The sequence below is a fragment of the Pituophis catenifer genome, unplaced genomic scaffold (genome assembly GCF_029215685.1).
Source record: "Pituophis catenifer annectens isolate HBS135680 unplaced genomic scaffold, rPitCat1.0.hap2 SCAF_16, whole genome shotgun sequence".
Lineage (NCBI taxonomy): Eukaryota > Metazoa > Chordata > Lepidosauria > Squamata > Colubridae > Pituophis > Pituophis catenifer.
Window position 1 is genome coordinate 18,156,975 of NW_027256896.1, and position 23,804 is coordinate 18,180,778.

General features: G+C 44.0%; 2 protein-coding genes across 3 annotated transcripts in view; both read left to right on the forward strand.

Annotated features, from left to right (window-relative positions):
• The first annotated feature begins 292 nt into the window (after positions 1-292).
• KPNA7 (karyopherin subunit alpha 7) lies at positions 293-13,074 on the forward strand. The gene is made up of 10 exons (XM_070954836.1): positions 293-358; positions 2,614-2,748; positions 4,632-4,717; positions 5,179-5,447; positions 6,973-7,055; positions 7,546-7,809; positions 8,613-8,846; positions 10,100-10,282; positions 11,862-12,011; positions 12,991-13,074. Exons 1-10 carry the CDS (start codon positions 293-295, stop codon positions 13,072-13,074), a joined length of 1,554 nt encoding a protein of 517 aa, XP_070810937.1.
• A 3,233-nt stretch (positions 13,075-16,307) lies between these two features.
• SMURF1 (SMAD specific E3 ubiquitin protein ligase 1) overlaps positions 16,308-23,804 on the forward strand; it is a 41,408-nt gene continuing 33,911 nt past the window's right edge. For both annotated transcript variants that reach the window (XM_070955379.1, XM_070955380.1), the window contains exon 1: positions 16,308-16,684. In XM_070955379.1, coding sequence (XP_070811480.1) covers positions 16,630-16,684 — 55 coding nt within the window. In that variant the 5' untranslated portion in view covers positions 16,308-16,629. The remainder of the gene's footprint in view (positions 16,685-23,804) is intronic.

Consider the following 23,804-nt stretch of genomic DNA (forward strand, 5'->3'; position numbering starts at 1 on the left):
CTAAAACTAAAACTAAAACTAAAACTAAAACTAAAACTAAAACTAAAACTAAAACTAAAACTAAAACTAAAACTAAAACTAAAACTAAAACTAAAACTAAAACTAAAACTAAAACTAAAACTAAAACTACACTACACTACACTACACTACACTACACTACACTACACTACACTACACTAAAGTACTGGCTGAGTGAAGTTGAGCTCCTGAGTCAACTATTTTTCTTTTTCACCTAGGTGTAAAGGAGACATACCTGGCCAACAACCTGTCTCGGATTTGCACAACGTGGGCCATGCCTACCACAAACGAGCAAGATGGACGCATGAGGAAGTTCAAAAACAAAGGCAAAAATGTTGCAGTAAGTACTTGTGAAACCCCAGGGGTGGCTCAGGAACAGAAGGGGACAAAAGTGCAAAATTGAGACTCCTGGTATCCAGAGGTGGCACTTACAACCTGGAGCTGTATTCATAGAGGCTCTGATCCACCCTGGTGTAAAGAAGGATGCTTCTGTTCAAAATGATCACGTTCATTTTGTAGCTTGCTTCGACCATTTTGAGAAACGCATGATTTTTGTAAAATAAAGCAGAAAGTGGAGGGACATTTCATTTAGTAGATTTCTTACCCAGCCTATCTCGATTAAATAACAGCATAATAAAACCACAGAGATACAGGAATAAAGAGATACGGTATAAACAGAATGTCTATGGCAGTGATGGTTAACCTTTTTGCTGTCGTGTGCCAAAAGCAGGGGGGGCATGGGGGGGTCACGCATAATTCAGTGCGCCCCCCCCCACATATGCGTGCGTGACCCCGTCCGCATCCCCCCGCTTTTTGCACGCAATGGCACGGTGGGCCCATTTTTTCGCCCTTCCCAGGCTCCAGAGCCTTTCTTGGAGCCTAGGGAGGGCGAAAACAGCCTTCCCCACCCCTCCCGGAGACCCTCTGGAGGCTGGAAACAGCCTGTTTGCCAACTTCCAGTGGGCCCAGAAGGCCTGAAAATCAGATGGCCAGTGCACGCATGCATGCTGGAGCTGAGCTAGGGCAATGCTCGCGTGGCCACAGATATGAGTCTCCATGCCACCTGTGGCACGCATGCCATAGGTTTGCCATCACAGGTCTATGGAGATTCTTCATCGTCCAGGTCATGGTTGTCCCAAATATGCTTTTTCAGGAGGTAACTGGACTTCTTTTGAGGTTTGTTTTTTTTCCTGAAAATATTTCATTTCTCATCTAAGAAGCTTCTTCTGTTCTGCCTTGGATGAGAAGCTAAATGTTTTCAAAGAAAAAAAAAACCCTAAGAAAGTCCAGTTGCCTTTCGGAAAAGCACATTTGGGATTAAAAAACAGAATTTAAAACATCCAGATGAAAACCAAGGCCCAAAATTCAAAAGTCTAGGAGGGCAACAAGGCAGCTGGAGTTTTCCTCAGGCCACCAGCCACTCAGACATAACGCAAAGTGGGTGAAGGCATACAGTCGTGGCCAAAATTGTGGAAACCTTTTGGGAAAAGTGTATTTTCTAAAACTAGCGAATAACAGCACTTTTTTTGGGAGTAGTACAGAGGTGGGTTTCAGCGGGTTCTGACCAGTTCTGGAGAACCGGTAGCGGAAATTTTGAGTCGTTCGGAGAACCGGTAGTAAAAAATTCTGACTGGCCCCGCCCCCATCTATTCTCTGCCTCCCGAGTCCCAGCTGATCGGGAGGAAATGGGGATTTTGCAGTATCCTTCCCCTGGATTGGGGAGGGAATGGAGATTTTACAGTATCCTTCCCCTGGAGTGGGGTGGGAATGGAAACAGTATTCTTCCCCTGCCACACCCACCAAGCCACACCTACCAAGCCACGTCCACAGAACTGGTAGTAAATTTTTTTTTGAAAACCACCAATGGAGTAGTACCATAAAATTATATATCAATGGAAAGATAATTTAATCAAGAATGCAATGCAATAACTTTCATGAAGGATTTGCTATTAGAATAGCAGTGACAGTATAAAGAAGAAAAGCAAAACACGTAGAAAAAAACGAGATATACAAAAATGATCACCGTAGAAAAAAGGAGATATACAAAAATGATCACCATGTCAGTTAATCCTTAGTTGGGTAACTTTTAGCATGAATTATGGCCTTACAACATCTTCCCATGGAGTGAACCAAGTCTTTTAGTTCTGCAGCAGTTCTAATGTGAAACCAAGATTGAATGATTGCTTCTTATTAACTGGGTTTTATTGCTGGGTGGCTTCAGACTAACAAGTTTCTTTAGTCAGCTCCGTAGATTTTCAATTGGGTGAAGGTCTGGGCTATTCCCAGGCCATTCCAGCAGCGGAATAGGATTATCTTGAAACTCCAAAAAAAATAATAATGTGTTATTAGCCATCAAACCTCAAAAATACAGTTTTCCGAAAGGTTTCCACAATTTTGGCCACTGCTGTAAACCCTGTTGTCTAGCCTTCTCTGAAGTTTGATAGTGGCAGGTAAGAATTGGTTTTGCTCAGGGACATTTGATCTTTTGAACCCTGATGATAATCCCGAATTCCTCTTGTTCCCTGCACTTCCAATCGTACGGCTCATCACTGGCTGTTTTAAAAATCTGTAATGCTCGGCCCTCTTCTTTGGTAGGAAATCCGTAGACGAAAAATTGAAGTGAGAGTTGAACTTCGCAAAGCACGGAAAGACGAACAGATTTTGAAGCGAAGGAACATCTGCTCTTTGGCTGAAGCCAGCCTGTCTCCCGAGAAAGACGAGAAGAACGTGGTATGCGTGGGTGGGTGGTAGTAGTAGTGTGATAAGGAGAAATGCTCCGTAGTAAAACTCATTTTTACCTCCTCCCTCTGTAGGTGTTAGTTCAAGAATATATCACATCTAGTTTTATTTATTTTATTTTTATTTATTTATTTATTTGTCAAGCAGATATAAGATAACAAGTAAAAGGATAAACATAATTTGAATACATGAAAAGAGTAAGAGTAAAAAGGAACATTAGGAAAGGGACGGTAGGCATGCTGGTGCTCTTATGCACACCCCTTCCAGACCTCTTAGGATTTTATTTTATTTTTTTTTAATTTTAATTTGATTTATATGCCGCCCTTCTCCGAAGACTCAGGGCGGCTTACAATGCGTTAAGCAATAGCCTTCATGTATATTTATACAAAGTCAGCTTATTGCCCTCACAATCTGGGTCCACATTTTACCTACTTTAGAAAGGATGGAAGGCTGAGTCAACCTTGAGCCTGGTGAGATTTGAACTTGCAGTAATTGCAGGCAGCTGATGTTAATAACAGTGCATTAGTCTGCTGCGCTACCAGGGCTCCTGGGAGAGGGAATGGGGTGAGGTCAACAGTAGACAGTTTAAGGTTAAAGTTTTGGGGGGTTTGGGATGAGACCACAGAGTCAGGTAGTGAGTTCCAGGCATTGACCACTCTGTTACCGAAGTCATATTTTCTGAAATTGAGTTTGGAGCGGTTTACCTTGAGTTTGTATCTATTATTTGTTCTTGTATTGTTGTGGTTGAAGCTGAAGTAGTCATTGACAGGAAGGACATTGTGGCAGGTAACTTTATGTACTACGCTTAGGTCAGACCGAAGTCGGCGTACTTCTAAGTTGTCTAAGCCCAAAATTTGAAGTCTGGTGGCATAAGGTATTTGATTGCGGTTAGAGGAATGGAGGACTCTTTTCATAAAATATCTCTGGACTCTCTCGATTGTATTTATGTCCGATATGCAGTGCGGGTTCCAGACAGAATGAGCTGTATTTGAGAATTGGTCTAGCAAATGTTTTGGATGCAGGGGTCTGCAACCTTAAACACTCAAAGAGCCATTTGGACCCGTTTCCCACAGAAAAGAAAACACCGGGAGCCACAAAACCCTTCCTGTGCCTGACTATTTCTTGAGCAGCCACAAAACTAGCATATGTAGTTGAATTCAACGTTCTGTTTTCTTCCGAAACTTTTCTTTTCTTGGATTTATCCATGGTTGGCCTACTGGGGGTTCAAAAGCTCAATAAATTGTGTGCCGGCGGGTGTCGCACATTGGCGGTTGTGATGCATATTTTGAGTGACAGGGAGCCGCAGCAGAGGGGTGAAAGAGCCACATGTGGCTCCAGAGCTGCAGGTTGCTGACCCCTGGTCTAGTTGTACAATATTACCAGAGTACACATTTCATTTTCTATATAGCAGCCTTTCCAACCCATGCTGTCTAAATCTCTCGGGATTGCAAGGTTCAGAAATCCAAATTTCACTCGTGTTTGGTTGTGAATTCTGCGTCTGTAATTCTCACACATCTGGAAGGAGCCTGGTTTTATAAGTCCCCCTTTTCCATATCCCTGTATATGAGTAGGACTTGTTCACACTGGTTGACTGTGAGCACGAGAGTTTTGGAGAGGTGTGTGATGAAAACAGAAACGGAGCATTGCCAAGATCTGAGGACTTTGTCGTGCTTGGTTCATGTGGCATACTAAACTATGATATGGGTTGTTATTTGGGGCTTAGTGTGAATAATAAGCGTAAACCATGTATTGACCGGAAGATGAAGTTCTTGGCTGTTTTTGTAGTTCGATACCTGACATGGACAGAAACATCTGTGAATCCTGATGACCTCTTTCTGGTGGTCTTCTGACAATCCTTTTGCTTCCTGCTGCAGGTTACTCAGATCTCTATGATAGATATAGTTGAGCTGATCCAGTCGGATGATCTATTTCTTCAGCTGAAGGCAGCCCAGGCAGTCAGGTATGTTAAAAGCCATAAGTTGTGACCCCCATCAATCCATCTCAGTTGCCATTGGTTAGTTAACTAACTGGGTTGGTTCTCGGGCGTAGGAGAAGAGCAGGAGATCAAACAGGCTCCGGTCAATGATGGCCACTAGGTTTCTAGAGGAGCTCAATGGATAACATATGACTGCAGGACCATAAATTCCCATCTAAAGATGGTTGGTACAATCCTGATAGAGTGATCCAACATGAAAGATGACCTAAGCTGTCAACCCCCATGTTCTCCTGCCTCTAAGAACCATACTGCCTATTGGGAATCCCACCACACATATAGGCAATGCATAGCTTCTGAATGACCTTCAAATGTTGAAGGTGCCTCCGTTATTTTAGAGGTCCCTTGAGAAATGCCACTCTTGGGGTGGTGCTTCCAGAAGGATGAGGCCACCATAAAGGTTGCCTTTGTTTCTCCTCTCCCAACAGGAAGATGCTCTCCAAGCAGAAGAATCCACCCATCGATCAAGTCATTGAATCTGGAATCATTCCTAAACTGGTGGAGTTCTTGTATTATCATGATACTCCCAACTTGCAGTTTGAGTCTGCCTGGGCACTCACCAACATTGCTTCAGGAACCTCTGAGCAAACCAAAGCTGTGGTAGATGCCAACGGCGTCCAGGGCTTGGTTGTCCTTTTGTCTTCTCCACACATCCACATCTGTGAGCAGTCGGTGTGGGCCCTCGGCAACATTGCCGGTAAGTTGTGGGGCTGGCTCGTTCTGACGAATGCCGGTTACAGAATCATGGAAACGGAATTAGGTGTATCTTGGCTCTCATTTATTGGTGGATTATGGTACGGAATGGCTTCCCTATCTCTCTATCTTCTGTCCAATGGACTTTTATCTTACTGGTGAGGATACAAGTGGCTTCTTTGATACCCCAACAATGTCTATCAGTTATGGACATAGAACCCAACCATCATCTCTGCATGGAGGGTGGGCCAAGTCATGAGTGAAGACATCATTGGATTTTGTGTGCATTCCATGCACGCAGGCAGCAATTTAATGACTCCAGTGTAATTGCAGTAACAGAGCAATTTTATTATTCCAGTTACCACCAATAAGAGTGTAAAATTGTATTGTGCTACGGTAGCTAGTTTCACTCGAATAGCAATAGCACTTAGATTTATAGACCGCTTTACAGTATTTTACAGCCCTCTCTAAGCAGGTCAGCCTCTTTCCCCCAACAATTTGGGTCCTCATTTTACCAACCTTGGAAGGAAGGAAGGCTGAGTCAACCTTGAGCCTGGTGAGATTCGAACTGCCAAATTGCAGGCAGCCGGCAGTCAGCAGAAGTCGCCTGCAGTACTGCACTCTAACCACTGCACCACCGTGACTCATGATGGCTCATGATGTTTTAAGGGAAGGGGAAAATCATAAATTCTGACTTAAAAATTGTACATTAGGCATAATTCGGACATCATTTTTATATTTCTTTTTTCCAAGATCCTTGTGTGCTATATGTACTGTACAGTAAGGGTTATAGCAACAGCACTAGCACTTAGACTTATATATGCTTCACCGTGCTTTGCAGCCCTCTCTAAGCAGTTTACACAATCAGCATCTTTCCCCCAACAATTTGGGTCCTCATTTTACCCACCTCGGAAGAATGGAAGGCTGAGTCAACCTGGAGCCTGGTGAGATTTGAACTGCCAAATTGCAGGCAGCCAGCAGTCAGCAGGAGTAGCCTGCAGTACTGCACTCTAACCACTGCGCCACCGTGAAAGCAGAAGATTAAGAAACCGGAATCTCTTCTAAATTGGCAGGGTCTACCAATTTATCTGAGCTGGTATATAGTTCCAAGATATAAGTAGCTCTCGAGTTATGACCACAAACAAGCCCCAAAATTTAGATTGCTAAGTGAAACATTTGTTAAGTGAGTTTGCTTTACTTTACTTTTCTTGCCACCGTTGTTCAATGAATCATTGCATTTGTTAAGCGAATAATAAGGGTGGTTAAATGAATCCGGCTTCTCCATTGATTTTGCTTGTCAGAAGGTTGCAAAAGGGGGATGACATAACCCCGGGACCATCATAAATGTGAGCCGGTTTGCCCAAGGATCTGAATTTTGATCATGTGACCTTGGGGATGCTACAAGGATCCTAAGACACTTTCCGGTGCCGTTGTAACGGTTGCTAAATGAACTGTTGTAAGTTGACTACCTGGAGTTGTTGATTTTTTCTTGAAAGTACAATTCTCCTTCCCATCACTGTTTTGTGTAGGAGATGGATCTGTCTACCGAGATACTTTGATCAGCTTCGGCGTAATTCCACCAATTCTGTCACTGGTGACGCCGTCTACCCCGGTATGTAGAAAGTCTGTTCCCTTGGGTTTGTTCCAGGGGTGAAATCCAGCAGGTTCTGGAGAACCTGTAGCGGAAATTTTGAGTAGTTCGGAGAACCGGCAAATACCACCTCTGGCTGGTCCCAGAGTGGGGAGGGAATGGGGATTTTGCAATATCCTTCCCCCAGGGAATGGGGTTAAAACCAGGAAGTAATGACATCTGGGTGGGTGGGCGGAGCTTTGCTCTACCATCGCTACCGAATCGCCAAACCAATGGCCAAGATTGCTACGGGACCAGGCGATCCGGTCCGATCTGGGAGCATTTCACCCCTGCCAGTGCTGTTGTAACTTGGAAACATCTGGGTGTAAGTCGAGGACTTCCTCAAATCGCTGTCTGGGTTACTTAGTTCCTGCCTTATCCTTGAGAATCTGGAAACGTGTTTGCATGTCTTTTTTTTTTTTTTATGGGCTTGCTTGTTTTCAACCTAACGAACATCTTCTTAATTTCTTAGGTGGGCTTCTTGAGGAACATCACTTGGACCTTGTCCAATCTCTGCAGAAACAAAAACCCGCACCCTCCACTGGACGCTGTGAGGCAGGTGCTTCCCACCCTCACTTGCCTCCTGCAACACAAAGACAAGGACATTATCTCTGACACCTGTTGGGCGATGTCCTACTTGACCGATGCCTCCAACCATCGCATCCAGGTTGTGGTGGAGGCTGGAGTCCTCCCTCGGCTGGTGGAGCTCCTGTTCACCAACGAGCTGCCCATTCTGGTAAGCAAGAGTGGTTTTGGTGGGGGACATTAGTGAGGGACCTCCGTGGTCGTCTTTGCTTTCTCTTGGTGGAGATCTTTGTAGGCCCCAGCTCTACGTACTATAGCAGTGATGGCGAACCTGTGGCATGTGTGCCCCCAGTGGTACGTGGAGCCATATCTGCGGGCACATGAGCCGTTGCCCTAGCTCAGCTCCAGCGCACATGCGCGCGCCGGCCAGCTAATTTTCGGCTGGCCCTACCCACACTGCGCCTCCCCTCCCAGGAGTCTCCCTGTGGCCTGTTTTGGATGCCAGGTAAGTACAGGACTCGCGTGGAGGCTCTGGGAGGCTGTTTTCACCATCTCCAGGCTCCAGGAAAGCCTCTGGAGCATGGGGAGGGCGAAAAACAGGCCTACCCGGCCCACCAGAAGTCAGGAAATAGGCTGTTTCCGGCCTCCGGAGGCTTCAGGGAAGCCTGCTAGGCCCAAAATGGGGCACGGAGGAGGGGTCATCTGTGTGGGGGGTGTCATGCGCACATGCGCAGGGAATGGGGGGACATTGAATTATGGGGGTGGGCAGGTGCGTGCATGACCCTCCCGACCCCCGCTTTTGGCATGCGATGGCAAAATGGTTAGCCATCACTGTACTATAGGCAACGACATTTTGGTAAGCAAGAGTGATTTTTTTTTTTTAGAAGGTAATACTAGGCTAGGTGAGGGATCAGCCCCCGTGAAGATCATCTATCCAAACATTCCACTTGTGGGAATATTAGCGATAGATCTCCATGATCTTCTTGTCTTTCTCTTTGGTGGACATCTTTGTAGACCCCAGCTGTGCGTGCTATGGGCAACGTGGTCACCGGGACAGACGAACAGACCCAGATGGCCATCGATGCAGGAATCCTGTCCGTCCTGCCGCAGCTCCTGCGTCATCCCAGGTCATTGATCCAGAAGGAGGCCGCGTGGGCTTTGAGCAACATTGCTGCCGGACCGTGCAGCCAAATTCAGCAGCTGATCACCTGCGGGCTGCTTCCTCCTCTGGTGGAGTTGCTGGCCAAGGTACGATGCCAGTGTTCCAAGTAACACACCCATAGAAAACAAACTCCGAGGTACTCGAGTTCCTCAAAGAACCGTTTATTGGATGCATCATATTGGCGCAGACCGGTGAAAGCCAACTCTGAGGTTTCCCGCGGCTTTCACCTAATTAAAAGTAAAAGGTTTCTCTTTCCCCCAAAGTCACTGGTCACGCTGTCCAATCCAGGTGCTGGCTGGTTGCTGGGTTACTTGCTCCTCCTCCGACCAGCCATCTGTGAGAATGACCTTAGTTCCCACAGGAAAACATTATTTTGGCTACAAAATCCCATTTAACTATTTTCCCCCCTGTCACTGCTGTGTGGCATCCCTGAAGCCTCCAAGTTGGAGAACCGGAGAACCGGTAGCGACAGCAGCACAAGACTCTGCCTGTTCTGCTCCAGCTACGGACCCCAAAGAACGCAGCACACACAAAGTCTATACAAACCTTAGTTTACTAAATTGAATCAGTCTTTTTCAAACAATTAACTTTAACTGTTAATTAACTTTCTTAACAGCCTACAAGAATCCAAAGAATAAATAATCATAATTGTACTAGGATTGGCAGAAAGCCCAGAAGCAATTTGCAGGACACTGATAAAAGAACTAAGATCCAGACGTGAAGGAGAGTGAACGAAGTTGTTCCCTGCAAATTGCTTCAGTCGGCGTTCCTCCTTAAATAGACTAAGGGAGTGGCCTATTAGCCCCAAGCCTTACTCTCAAGGAGACCTCCTCCTGAGGAGCCACTCCTGCCTTTTGGCAGCTCTGTGTGCCTGTGCATCGAGAAGACGCTCCTCCTCTTTTTCCTCTTCACTTATGGGAGCTTCTGGAGGTTCTGAAGGCCCTGGCTGAATCCCCGCCTCTGGCACCACATCTTCTCCAGCCTCCTCATTGTCCGACTCAAGTGCCAGCTGCACAGGTTGCTGGCGCAGCACCACACCAGCCTCCTCGCTGTTGGAATCAGCTACTAGCTGCACAGGCCACTGATGGGCCACAACACTGCCCACTCGCTCAGTCGTCCTTTTTTCACTTAATTTTTAACCTTTTCTTTTACCCTCTGCGCATGCACTTCCGAACCGGTAGGGAAGGTAAGTAGATTTCATCCCTGGTCATAAGTCCCCTTTTTCAGGTCCATCATAACACTGAACATATGCTAAGTCGCCGATTCGTAAGTGGAGAGCTACCTGCAGGAGCCATGTTCATATATTTCTTAAGGTTCTGTACTTCTTTCCCATGTGTAGGGAGACTACAAAGCCCAGAAGGAAGGTGTTTGGGCTGTGGCCAATATCACAATGGGTGGCACGGTGCAGCAAGTGGTGTCGATGATCCGGGCCGGAGTCCTGAAACCTCTGCTCAACCTGTTGTCCGTCAAGGATAGTAACACCATCCTTGTGATCTTGGACAGTCTCACCAACTTCTTCCGGGTAAGGATAAGGAAGGAAACTATAGATCGTACCGAGCTGGAATGATAGAGAATTTGGATTTATTGTGAGCTGTTCTGTTGATCCACTTAGGTTCCTATTTGCAGGAATTGGGTATGGCTAGTCTAGAGAAAAGAAGGACTGAGGGGGGGAGAGGGTAGCAGTATTCTAGTATTTGAGGGGCTGCCACAAAGAAGAGGGGGTCAATTTATCTTCCAAAGCACCCAGAAGGCAAGAGAAGAAACCATGAATGGAAACCAATCAAAGAGGAAAGCAACCTGGAATTAAGGAGAAACTTCCTGACAGTGAGGACAATTAACCAGTAGAACCAGTTCAGAACTTGTGGGTAGTCCATCACTGGAGGTTTTAAAGAAAAGACTGGACAGTCACTTGTCTGAAATGATATAGGGGGCTTGAACAGGGGGCTGGACTAGTAGACCTCCAAGGTGCCTTCCAGCTCTATTCTGATTCCTGCTAGACACTGACCTAGGGATGTGTCCATTCAGGCTTATTTAGACTGTGGCTTAGAGAGGATCTATTCTTTCAGATCTGGCTTCGTGGGCCTTAGGAAAGGAGGTAGAAATCAGGAAATCTAGTTTCTCCAAGATTCTAAACTTGAAGGCGGCATTTTGGTGGGTGATGAATCTGCTCTTCCAGATAGGAGGTGTGGAGTCTTAGCTTCAAAGATGTCCTTGATGTGTAAAGCAAGGCCCTTTATCAAGTGCGGGAAATCAGGAAGCCCAGGCAGTTCAAGTGAATATAAAGGTTTATTGCAAGCTTAAGTTCTCTACAAGAATCTGAGCTACTAACGGTCAAAGCAAATCGGCGGTAGATAAGAGTCATAGGAATTCAAGCTGGGCTGGACTTTGATCTCTTGTGGTTGCAAAGAGACTCAAGACTGATGACGTTCTTGACCCCTCCCTCAGGTTCAACCTTGGTCATCATCTACATCAGTGATGGCTAAACTTTTTGCCGTCACGTGCCAAAAACGGGGGGAGTGCGGGGGTGGTGGTGTCGCGTGCACATGTGCCTACACCCATAATTCAATGCCCCCTGCACCCCGCGCATGCATGTGCATTCCCCCATACTCGCCCCACTTTTGGCATGTGATGGCATGGTGGGCCCAGTAGGTCCATTTTTCGCCCTCCCCAGGCTCCAGGGGCTTTCTAGGAGCCTTGGGAGGGCGAAAACGACCTTCCCCACCCCTCCGGAGGCCCTCCGGAGGCCGGAAACAGCCCGTTTCCCAACTTCCGGTGGGCCTGGAAGGCCCGAAAATCAGCTGACCTAGGGCAATGCTCACGTGCCCACAGATATGGCTCTGTGTGCCATCTGTGGCACGTGTGTCATAAGTTCGCCATCACGGATCTACACCCTTTGGTGACCTGGATCTCCCTTAGTATAAAACCATGATTGTCTAACTCTGCCTAAGCACAGTTTTGCTTTCAAAGCTAACCCTTCTTGGAGCAGTGGGTAAATCCCACCCCTTATCTTGTTTCATTCACCGGGATTAAACCATGGCTTTGTGCAACAGAGGAAGGCAGTGCCTGACCTACAACTCGTGTTTTCTTTTTTTCCATACCAGACAGCTGAGAAGTTGGGTGAGACAGAAAAATTGGGCCTTCTGGTTGAGGAGCTGGAAGGCGTGGAGAAGATTGAAGCTCTTCAGACTCATGAGAATAACTTGGTCTATCGCGCTGCTCTAGCCCTCATTGAAAAATACTTTTCTGGAGAGGTAAGTGGGCGCTGCCATCAAATTCCCAAGTTATTCTTGAAAAGCGTAGCTTTTAAAGGAGAACTAATAGTATCCTATCAGCTGGGAAATTCCTTCTCCATTCAAAGAACATCTGAGAACTGCTAGCTTCTGAGCATATTTTTAACCCCATTGGGAGCAGTCCAGAGGTGGGTTTCAGCAGGTTCTGACCAGGTTCTGGAGAACCGGTAGCGGAAATTTTGAGTAGTTTGGAGAACCGGTAGTAAAAATTCTGACTGGCCCCGCCCCCATCTATTTTCTGCCTCCCAAGTCCCAGCTGATCGGGAGAAAATGGAGATTTTGCAGTATCCTTCTTCTGGAGTGGGGAGGGAATGGAGATTTTACAGTATCCTTCCCCTGCCACACCCACCAAGCCACGCCCACAGAACTGGTAGTAAAAAAATTTGAACCCCACCACTGGAGCAGTCACTGGTTAACTCTATTGCTGAGATTTCAACACTGTCCTGAGAGTTGTTTGGCGAGTTTGTGAATTGTTGTAAAGCATTTGAAAAATTAACTGACATTGTTGACTTAGATTTAGCCTGCGGTACGAACTTGGCCCCTGCCGTTTATTCAATAAACCATAGTTAAGAGATGTTTTATTTGCATAAGTCTTAAGAGATAAGAGGCCTGATTTCCACCTTACAATAATAAATTACGGTTTTGTTCAGTTTTGATTTTCTACGCTGGACAAATGCAACCATTCGTGGTTTGCTCCACAAAGGAAACGTGTAAAGCAATACTTGGCACCATCTGCAGATTTGACCTGTGAAAAGTTGCTTCTGGTGTTAGAATAGAATTCTTTATTGGCCAAGTGTGATGATTGGACACAAAAGGAATTTGTCTCTTTCATCAAATTATAATGCTTGGAATTTTGGGGAAGTTAAAGTAACAGATTTGAAAAGTCTGCAAGGAAAATATTGATTTTTTCCCCCTCTTTTCTTTCTCCCGTCGATGTTAGGAGGTTGAAGACCTAAACCGTGAAAATGAAGAGACGAAAACTCTGCCTTTTAAAGCCGAACAGCGGGATTTTTTCGATTTCTGAAAGAGCTTAGCTTGTTGCATGCCTTCAAACATGGTGATGGATGCTCTTTTTGGGTGAGCACTAAGAGGGAGGGATGAAAAAAAGGGTTAACAATACGTCATTTGTTATAATAAATCACTCTCCTGACTTTGCAGAAATTGTGCCTGGACTATGTCTCTTCCTTTCTTCTCCTTGCTGTGAAAACAGTTCGATCTAGAGCAGACTTCTTCAGCCGGCTTTGTAGAAGCATCCATATGTTGTAGCAGAGTTTCTCAAACCTTGGCAACTTTTAAGATGTGCGGACTTCAACTCCCAGAATTCCCCAGCTGGTTGAGGAATTCTGGGAGTTGAAGTCTTACCCATCCCAACGACTCATTCCACGTTCTGCCCCATTACGCATGAGGAGAAACTAACACGACAAGCATAATGAACTCCAGCAGAGTTTTATGCGATGTGTGTGAATCTGGGAAAAGTCTCTTTGTAAATCACCATCCTTGTAAAAAAAAAGTCGTTTAGAACAGCGGTCACCAACTGGTGGTCCGTGAGAAAATTTTGGTGGTCTGCAGAAAAATGATTTGTATTTTTTATATTGCACTAAATCATATATCCCCTGGGCCGGATATGTGCAATGAACGTTTGTGTTGCTGCAGAGAATCTCTGTTGTGACCCAGGCCCAAGTAAGTAGTAGGAAAATCAGTCAGTGAAAAAACAAACAAACTTTATTCGAACAGCATCTTTTGGAAAAAGCATCTTTGGGGCAACCATGACTTGGATGACTGAGAATCTCCATAGATGTCCTAAAGGTCCTTTTTTTCAAGAAGCAGTTCAGCGGTTCAAATCCCTAGTGCTGCGTAACGGGGTGAGCTCCCGTGACTTGTCCCAGCTTCTGCCAACCTAGCAGTTCGAAAGCACTTAAAAAATGCAAGTAGAAAAATAGGGACCCCCTTTGGTGGGAAGGGAACAGTGTTCTGTGCGCCTTTGGCGTTGAGTCATGCCGGCCACATGACCACGGATAATTCTTCGGACAGCACTGGCTCTTCGGCTTTGAAATGGAGATGAGCACCGCCCCCTAGAGTCGGGAACGACTAGCACGTATGAGGGGAACCTTTACCTTTAATCACTTATTTGTTCTCACTGTAGCAAAGACCAGGGTGGGGATCTTCAAAGAACTGTCACCCTTCCCTGAGAGGTGTGGTGACACTTAGTCGGGACTGTGTCTCATCTGTAATGTTAATTATTGCATGGGATGGGTGGAGAACAAGCAAGGAATCACTAGTTTTTATGGAGAAATGACTGCTGCCCTGATCAGTCTTCCAGAAGGCAGAGCTTAGCAGGAAACCCTATCACTTGTGAATTCCTGCAAACTGAGCTGGAATGATAGCTCTCCGTGGGGAAAGAGGGAGCCAAGTCTCAAATGCACACTCCCTTTCAAGGAGAAGGTGCATATTAACAATTTAATCTAGGATTTTGTAGAGTAGCTAGAGGTATTTGTTAGAAGGTTATTAGCCCCATCCGCTTTCTCTTCCTCTGTAACTTTCATTTTGGCTGCAAATTCTTATTGCTACTAATCATTTCCCCCTTTCCATCATCAAACAGTAATACTCTCAGAATAGTATCTGTGGAGCTGCCCTCTGCTGTCCTGACGAGTTTGTTATCCTGGTGCATAAATCAGGATTATGATAGTTTCCCCCCCTGCTGGAAGGGCTCTGTGTGGCTCAAAACTTTGCATTGTCTGTTTGTGAGATTTACATCCCGTTTTTGAGTTGGAGGCTCCAGAAAATTACACTTCTGGCTTCTTTAACCTGTTTAATTTTGAAAGTGAACTTTTTCCAATTTGTCCCCCTAACTGCTTCGTGATTGTAAATCACAAGTCACTCCTGTTTTCAGATGGGGATCGTGGTTGCAAAGCGAATCGGCACCTCATTCATATACTGGCTTGATCCCATCCTTGCAGTTTTAATTTGAAATTGGTTTTAAATTGGGTTGTTTTAAATTGATGGCCAAAATTATTTAATGTTTTTAAACTGCTTTTAAATTTTATATGTTGTGTTTTACCGTGGCTGTTCACCACCCTGAGTCCTGTTGGAGAATACTGTTGGCGGTATACAATACTGTTGGCTGTAAGTCCTGTTGGCGGTATACAAATTAAATAATTAAATAAATAAATAAATAAATAAATATACTTAGTAACATATATTGTGCAAACACAACCAGAAGGAGGTGATGAGAATGAAGAGGGAGACCCAGCCAATCGTGATTTATTTCACAAACCACAGTTAACCAAGCTGTCAACCCAACTTCTGAACCAACTCCAGTGGGAGATGCCGGATGGAAAAAAAAAAAAGAGGAGCCTCCGGTTACACAACTTCGCATCCTTAGCTTTAAAAAAAAAAAGAAAATTGACCATTTTCAGCCCTTAGGTTTGCAAAAAAATAAAAAAAAAATGCCTTCTGGATTTATAACCCCGATTTTCCCTCTACAGATATTAAAAACAAAAATTGCAATTATTTTTTGTTTTGCAACAACAAAAATTGCAATTTTGTTTTTTTTGCAAAAACAACAAAAAAATGCAATCTCAGTCATTCAACTGAAGCAGTCTTTCCCTGCCCTGGCTTCTCCTTGAGGGAACTATAATTTCTTTCCTTCCATGGGCCCAATCCTGCTTTTCCAAAATGCCACCGACCACACCTCCCATCATCCTGAGCCATCAGGATGAGCATCTCCTCCTCAGGTGTATGGGCCACCTGTGCCCTTCCAGAGAGAAACCGCCCCATGATTGGCTGACTCCTTTCCCACTGTCCCACCTCCGAGGGCTGACGGGATTGGTAGTTTCATGGCCGGGACACTTCGCCACGCCCCCGAGAGACTCCGCCTCCTCCCTCCCTCCCTCTCTTTCTCTCACACTCTCTCTCTAGGTCAGGGTTGGGCAACTGTGGCCCTTTTACACTTGGCTGGCTCAGGAATTCTGGGAGTTGAAGTCCACAGGTTGTAAAAGGGGCCACAGTTGCCCATCCCTGCTCTAAGTTTATGATAGGCGGGACCTCCCCAAGATGGCCGCCGGGACGCGCTCGCGAGATGCGCGTCCTCTGGCGTAAGCGCGCGCGCGCACGCACGCACGCACAGACACATAGAGGGGAAGAAAAAAAAAAAAAAGTGGGCGGCGCCGAGCCCGGCCTCGAAGGCGGGCGGTTGGCTCAGGGGAGGGGCGGCGCGAGCCCGCGCAGTCGCCGTTCGCGTCCGGCGGGGCGGGCGTCGAGCTCCGTGAGGCGGCGCCGCCTCCGCCGCCGCCGCTGCTGCTTCTTCGTGAGGAGAACCGGAGCGGTTGAGTTCCGTAACCGAGGAGGATAATGGCCCTCCTTCGTTTTTGAACCAAAAAGGGAATAAGGCGAATTATATATATATATTATATATATATATATATATAAGAAAGAAAAAGGAAGAGAGAAGGTCGGGCCTGACGGCGGCGGCGGCGGCGGCGACAACGACGGGCGGCCGAGGAAGCGCGGATGGGGGCGTCCGTGGCCGGCGGCTGATCCCGCCTCCTGCCCTGCGTGTGGGTCGGTCTGAGGGGGAGCGATGTCGAACGCGGGCACCCGGAGGGCCGGCTCCAGCATCAAAGTCCGCCTCACAGGTACAGACGCCGGGGCGCCGCCGCCGCCGCCGCCGACTTCCACGCCGCCCGCCCGCCCGCCGCGGGCGACAACGGCCGGCGCCGTCCCACTGGGGGAGCCGGCGCCTGGGATGATGCGGAGTTTGGGGGTGGGGAGGGGAGAAGGGCTGCCTCTTTTGGCATCATTGCTTTCCTGAGGACCCCAGAGCCCATCACTCCCAGCCTGGGCCTCGCCTCTCTGGTCTGGAGGACGTGATGGGAGTTGTAGTCCCGCGCGTGTTTGTGGTTCTGGAGCAGGGCGACTTTCTTCTCCTTCTCTTCTTCCTCCCTTCTTTTTCTTTTTTTCCCCACTTCCCCTCTTTATTTCTTTTCTTCCTCTCTTCTTTCCCCTTCCCCTGTGTCTTCCTCTTGCTCCTTCCTCCCTCTCTGCTTTCCTCCTTTTTGATCCTCTTTTTTTCTTCCTTTTCTTCTTTCCTTCCTCTTCCTTCCTCTCCTTTCCCGTTCCTCTTTCCCCTCTTCTTTCTTTTCTTCTTTCTCCTTCCCCTATTTCTCCCTCCCCTTCCTCCTCTACTTTCCTCCTTTTTCCTTTCTTCTTTCCTCATTTTTTCCCTCCCTTCTTTCTTTCCCGTTCCCCTTTTCTTTCTTTTCTTCTTCCTCCTTCCCCTATTTCTTCCTCCCCTTCCTCCTCTACTTTCCTCCTTTTTCCTCTCTTTTTTCCTCATTTTTTCCTCCCTTCTTTCCTCCTCCTTTTCCCCTATTTCTTCCTCTTCTCCCCTTCTTCTCCTTTCCCCTTACTTCTCTTTCTCTTTGCCCTCTTCTTCCTCTCCTCCTCTTTCTCTTCTTTCCTCCTTTTCCTTCCCTGTTTCTCTCTCTTCCTCTCCAGCCTTGTTTGGATGGAGAGGCAAGTCTTGTGGGCCGTGGAGGAAGAGGAGAAGGTTACAGTTGTCCTACTGCTGGTCCTCCTTGCTCCTTTCCTTCCCCAGGTGAGCTGAAGGGGTAGGAGGACAGGTGGGCCTCACCTTTCAAAGGGCTGCTCTGACCAGGTAAAGGAAGGCCTTATTTGGGCCTTGACATTCAAACGTGAGCAACACACCATGGCTAACAGTCCTGAGACAGTTCCTGCTATTGTGGATTGACTGTCTCTCCCTTCTTTTTTTCCTTTTCCTAGGAAAATTGGGGTGTGTGTGGAATCCTTCCTCACATCTCCCCAGTTTGGTGGGTGGGGAGAAATCCTGTCCCCTCTTTTCATTTCTTGCTCTGCTGTCTTGGCAGAAATGCCCCGCAGACATTTGAGTTCTGACTGTTTCGGCATTGCAGTGGAATTGGGGAAAGCTGGTTGGTTGTGGGTTTTTTTTCCCCTTGCTGGTTGGAATTTAGGGGATCTTCTAAAGGAGGCCGAATCCTTCCCTCCTGCAGCTCCTCGGGGTTGGAGACTTTCAAAATCTATAAACCTCATTAAGGATTTGATTATTTGTTTTCCCTTTGGGTTGTTGAATAACTGGAATTTTCTGGATGCACCTTGTTTAAAACTATTCCAGAGGATTGTATTATATACAACTGGATTTCTGTGTTAAAGCAGTGCTGTTTGTTAATATTTGACAGAATAGATTTCTCATGGGAACACAAGATAGTCTATGTTTGTAAAAATTGGCCTGGCCAACCAGACTTTATGAGGCTTGACGGGAAGGATAGATTTTGTTCAGGACTTCTTGGACAGGTGCCCCGTGTAGTCTGTATTAAAGCGCACTTAGATTGCATCTAAGGGTTTTTCCATTGAGGACTCCTTCAAATGTCAGAAGGAAATTAGGTGCTTTTGAAAAGGGATAGTAGGGAGTCTCAGTGATCATGGTTCTAAAACTGTGTCCTTGTTTTTTTGTTTTTTTTTTAATGTGGAATATTTATTGTAATAAATATAACCGGACATCTTTACTAAGAAACCTACCAAATATACCTGTTCAGAAAGCTGAATGTGGAAACTTTTAGTCTGCATGTTAGCCATGATTTTGCTGGATAGCTTTTGTCCTTCAGTGGCCTCTCCTCTCTCTCCCTCTCCCTCTCTTGTAACAGGAGATTAATTACATTGATTTATGTTATAGAACTGGTGTATTACTAATGTAAGTGAAATACACATAGGACAGGTGTTTCCTGGCCTATACCTTGTAGAATGGCACACTTTTCTATGGAGATAAAGTATGTGAACTGGCCTTTGGAATCTAGACAATATTTAACTTCCTGTCTAGTCCCCCCCCCTTTTTTTTAATGAAATTCAGATACTACTAGGAATATTTGCTAATTCCATTGAGAATTACTAACAAAAGCTTGACACAATTCTTTCGGGAAGCCCCATGAATTGTAGTTCAGCATCCCAGTGACTTTTGCTTGCCAAATATAATTCAGAAATCAACTTCCTTTTTATGTTTTGTGTGGATTCTGCTTGAGAGTGTTTTCACTTCTCTCAAAAAATTAATACTTCCATTTACCAGGGTAAATGATGGGCCAAATGTTCAGCACCTGGCAATGATTAATTGCATTTTTTCTGCATTGCTTTCATTGAACTTCAAATTAACTGTTGCATTTTTTAAATGGAAGTCTTGATTATTGAACTACTATATTCTGTCTTCCTGATCTTCATTAGTTTAATTATTTCAGTTGTCTTTTTTCAGAAGTTAAAAGGCATTTCAGATGCAAAAGGAATGAAACATTTAAAACTATACAGAAGTCATTATATTGTCATGCCAGCTTGATGTTTTCTTCTTCTTTTCTTATACTTATATAATTGCTGTAAATATATGCCATAAATATTTCTTTAATTTAGGTCTGTCACTACTTAGCATTATAATAGTACTTTTATGCATTTCCTGTAATTATTTTCAACATCCCTACTTAGTAGCAATTCTGTTGCTAACTGTTGCTTTTTGTAAATTAAGAAGATACTATTAAAGTAGCAATTTCTCTAATGCTGCCAAGTTTGTCAAAAAACAATTTTAATGCTCATTAGAGGCTAACACACTTATAATAAAATTTGTTAGTGTGTGTTTGTGTATGAAATCATGCATCAGACATTGTACATATAACTAATATGTATTGTCATAAAAAGGGGGCTTGGCCAAATTCACATTATAACAGAAGTAATACCTGAGTTGAGAATAACAAGAGAGTTAAGAATTTTACAGATTACCTAAGCTTTGTTTGGGTTGATACGATTGGTAGAAATGTAGAAAGCTATCATACTGTCTCAGACCATTCGTTTATGAACTTTAGTATTGTCTTTTTTAATTAGCAAAAGCTGGCCATACTAAGCTCTACTTTTCTTTATGTATAAATCCTGAGTTGGAAATTATAAATCTTAGGTAATAATTAAGTTAGTAGTATTTTTAACTTGCTAGCACTCCCTGAAAATTAATTTTTATTATATAAGTATGGCTATAGAGGTAGGCTGGGACCTGGTGTGTAATCCTTTTGAAATAATCTTGACAAGTTTATTTAGCATTAGGTTTCTATCTTGCAATGATACTCATTTAATTTTGAACATATCAACTTTCTAACCCCTGGCTTCGGTTAAAGCTCTCGTCTCCATATATTTTTGCAAGCATATTCAGATTTTCATATCTTCGTATGCACTATTACATGACATTTTGGAGGCTACTGTGTAATACCATAGGTATAACTGTAATAATTTGCTACCATAGGGGGCAAAAATGTTGGCCTTCAATAGCAAATCCCACATATTATGTTTGTTAACAGTCAGATGGTTTGATTGTTCGAAGTCAAACTGGTTTGTTTTTGAATGGTTTGAATGTTGCTTGTATTTTTGTTTGCAAGTCTCCAGATGTGGTTGAAGCGATTTGAAAGACTGCATCTATTGAGTATTGTATTGGTCAGGTGACTAATGTGGAAATTTGTTATGTGGGTATAACATGTGTCCAAATGCCATTTTATATTTCAGTTACTAGCACTGGACAAATTAAAGTTGATTCTTCCTTTTCCCCAAGTATTTCTGTGGATGTAATTCTCTGTTTTGCTCTTTAAAAAAAAAAAAAACATTCATTAAGTCAACTTCTATTCATGCCCTTGATGTAGATATGAGAATATAACAAGGAAAAGGAAATTCAATACAGCAGCAATATTTATTACATTAGCAGAAAGCACAGCTAAATACAGCCTGGCGAACAAAACAAACCATTGATCTGAGATGGTTGGACGGGTGAAATTATTTTTAAAAGCTCATCTTGGATGGTGAGTTTAATTAGCTGCAGAAGTATGGTGATGCACTATCCTGTAATAGCAAGAGAAACATGGTTTGAAAATGTGAAGTATAAGAAATCACCCTGTTTATTAACGCAAAGACAGTTCTTCTCCAGCCTCCCATAAATTTGATTATAATGGAAGCTTCAAACTATAATAGGTCAGATTTTGAAATTAAGTTCATTGGAGCTGTATGTTAAAAAGAAGATTGAAGAGATTACGCCTAGCATACTGACATCTGAGGGGGCATGATGGCTCAGCAGTTAAAGACGCTGAGCTAGTCAGAGAACTGACAGTCTGGGTTTGAGACCCGAGCTCCATGAGACAAGGTGAGCTCCCATTCCTTGCCCCAGCTCCTGCCCATCTAGCATTTGGAAAACATGGAAATGCAGGTATATTAATAGGTAGCACTTTGGTGCGAAGGTAACCGTGTTCCCTGTGCCTTTGGCGAATAGTCATGTTTACCGCGTGACCATGGAAATTGTCTTCAGACAATGCTGGCTCCCTTGGCCAAGAAATGGAGATGAGCACCGTGCCCTAAAGCCAGACACGAATATCAGTGTTGACTGATGGAGCATAGTTAACTAGTGATCTTTGACCCTGAAATTATAAGTGGCCCAGTTGATTTTTTTTTCTGGTCATTTTCAGAAATCTGTGATTACAGGGTCCATCTTTTCAAAAATGTGGCCTGCATAATATCCTTTTGCTTTTACTGTCATTTTATTTTGTTACAGCTGGAAACAAATTCTGCGGAATAGATGAGCTTAACTCTGGGTTCTTTGCTCCAGTAAATCATTTAATATACAATTATGTGCCATCAAGTCAGTGTTGGGTTTTAATGACCACATGGATAGACTTTCTCCAGGATGATCTGTCTCCAGAAAATAACTTCCAAGTAGAAAATTTAGGTGGCTAACTGACTGCTCTGCATAGATTGTATTTCTTCACTCTTTCCAGTACCCTTTAAACTGATAGGCTAGAATCCCAGTCAGATTTTTACTACTAATATGGTAATGATTAAATAGTTGCCCTTTTGAAAAAAAAAATGTTTTTTTTCTAATTTAGAGAACTGTGGGAACAGGCTACGTCAGAGCATGGAACACTTCAAAATAAATATCTCTCAATTATTTAGACTGTACATTGCCCTATTGATCCAATACAAAGTTTCTGTTTAATTTCTTGAATAATAAAAACATTTCACAGTGAGAGAGTAACTTCCAAAGATAGAATTCGCCAAGCCAAAAAACAAGGGAAAAATGAAAATAATAACCAAACGTTCTAAATACCTAATTTGGCTTTTGAATTCTAAGTCTGGCAAGAGAATGAAAGTTGACACATGGAAGAATGATAAAAGAGAGAGATAATAGCCCCTAGGTTGATGGCTAGATGAGATTTTTCTGGGCGAGAACGTGCTGAATTCTAATGCAGTACATGGTTTGGGGTTACTTTTCATTCAGCAACATTTAATCATGTGAGAGGCCAAAACTTGCACTGGCTTGTGTCAAAGGCAAGCTTGCGTACAGCAGAGATAAATCCCTTTGGGCCATCCAATTTATAGCTCAAAGAAACCTCTTGTTTCTGGAAGACACCGTTTCAATTCCGAGGAACTGTGGAACTAATTTCACGTGGATACCTATTTCTTGGGCCTTGTTTCTCAAATTACAGCCCTCTTTTCTGTCTATGGAAGCACTCTGCTTTTAAAAATGAGGTTTCCCATTTCCAAAGGGTTCATGGAAAGAGCCCAAATCCTATCGTACATATTTAATGTGTCTTTTGGAATCCTATCTGCTGAGTTTACTAAATGAGATAAATGCCATTTAAGCATCTCTTAGTCATCTTTCTGCCTCTCTTTGCGAGTAAAACGATCCATTCTTCAAGAAATTGGACTCCTAGAGAAAGGGTGTGGCGGTGCATGGCTCCAAGTAGATTCACCTCCGTTGCAGCTGTACAAAATTCTCTCTGGATCAGGCGTGCCTCTCCTTACTTATGTCAAGCTCTAGAAATAACTTTTGCAAATAACTACCGTAATGATTAACTATTAGCTACCTAACAGCCAAAGATTAATTTGAAGATCTCCTGTCGCTAAAAATATAAAGCGACACAATCACCCCTTAATGATTTGCTGTCAAATATGCTAAAAACAATTATAGAATGTAGGTTAAATTTTGCTCCCTCCTCGTTCAGGGAAAAGTAAATTTAAAGCACTCTTCTAAACTGATGGAGTGCTGCTTTGTGTTCTTTTGGATGTAATTTTCTCAAAATTTATTTGCATAGGAGCGAGAGTCAGTGTAGAAGTTAAGGTGTTGAATGTGGATCTCCTCACTTCTAATTCTACTCCACCATCAACCATAAAAGTTCTTAGGGTCAGGTTAAGCCTGAACCAACAAGATTGTTGTTTTCGTGGAAAATAGGAGAAGGGAATGTAACTTTTGCCACTTTGAGCGCCTGTTACAGAAGGTGAAAAAACAATAGGGAAATAATGATATTTTTTGTATTATGCTTTCTCTTTATTTAATATATTCATCATCCTCAATAGGCACACCCACAAACTGTACAGTAGCTTTATTAAAACCACTCATTCCAACTAATTCATTTCATAAAACCATACAACCATCATCATTTGGGAGATAGGAAAGAAATTCCCAGATACAATAAAAAATGTCTGCAATATGTCAAGACAGTTTAATGGATAACTCAGAATGTTCTTTATAAATTGGAGCATCTTGAAAAGAAGCTTCAAACATTTACAAGGAAGAAAAAAAAAACAAAGCCCTTTCTGCAAGCTCTTTTCTCTGTTGTAACCTTCCGCAAATGGGTGCTGTCCAGATGAATTGAATTTCAGTTCTCGTATTTCCTGACATTTGGCCTTGGACCATGTTGGCCGGGAATATTGAGA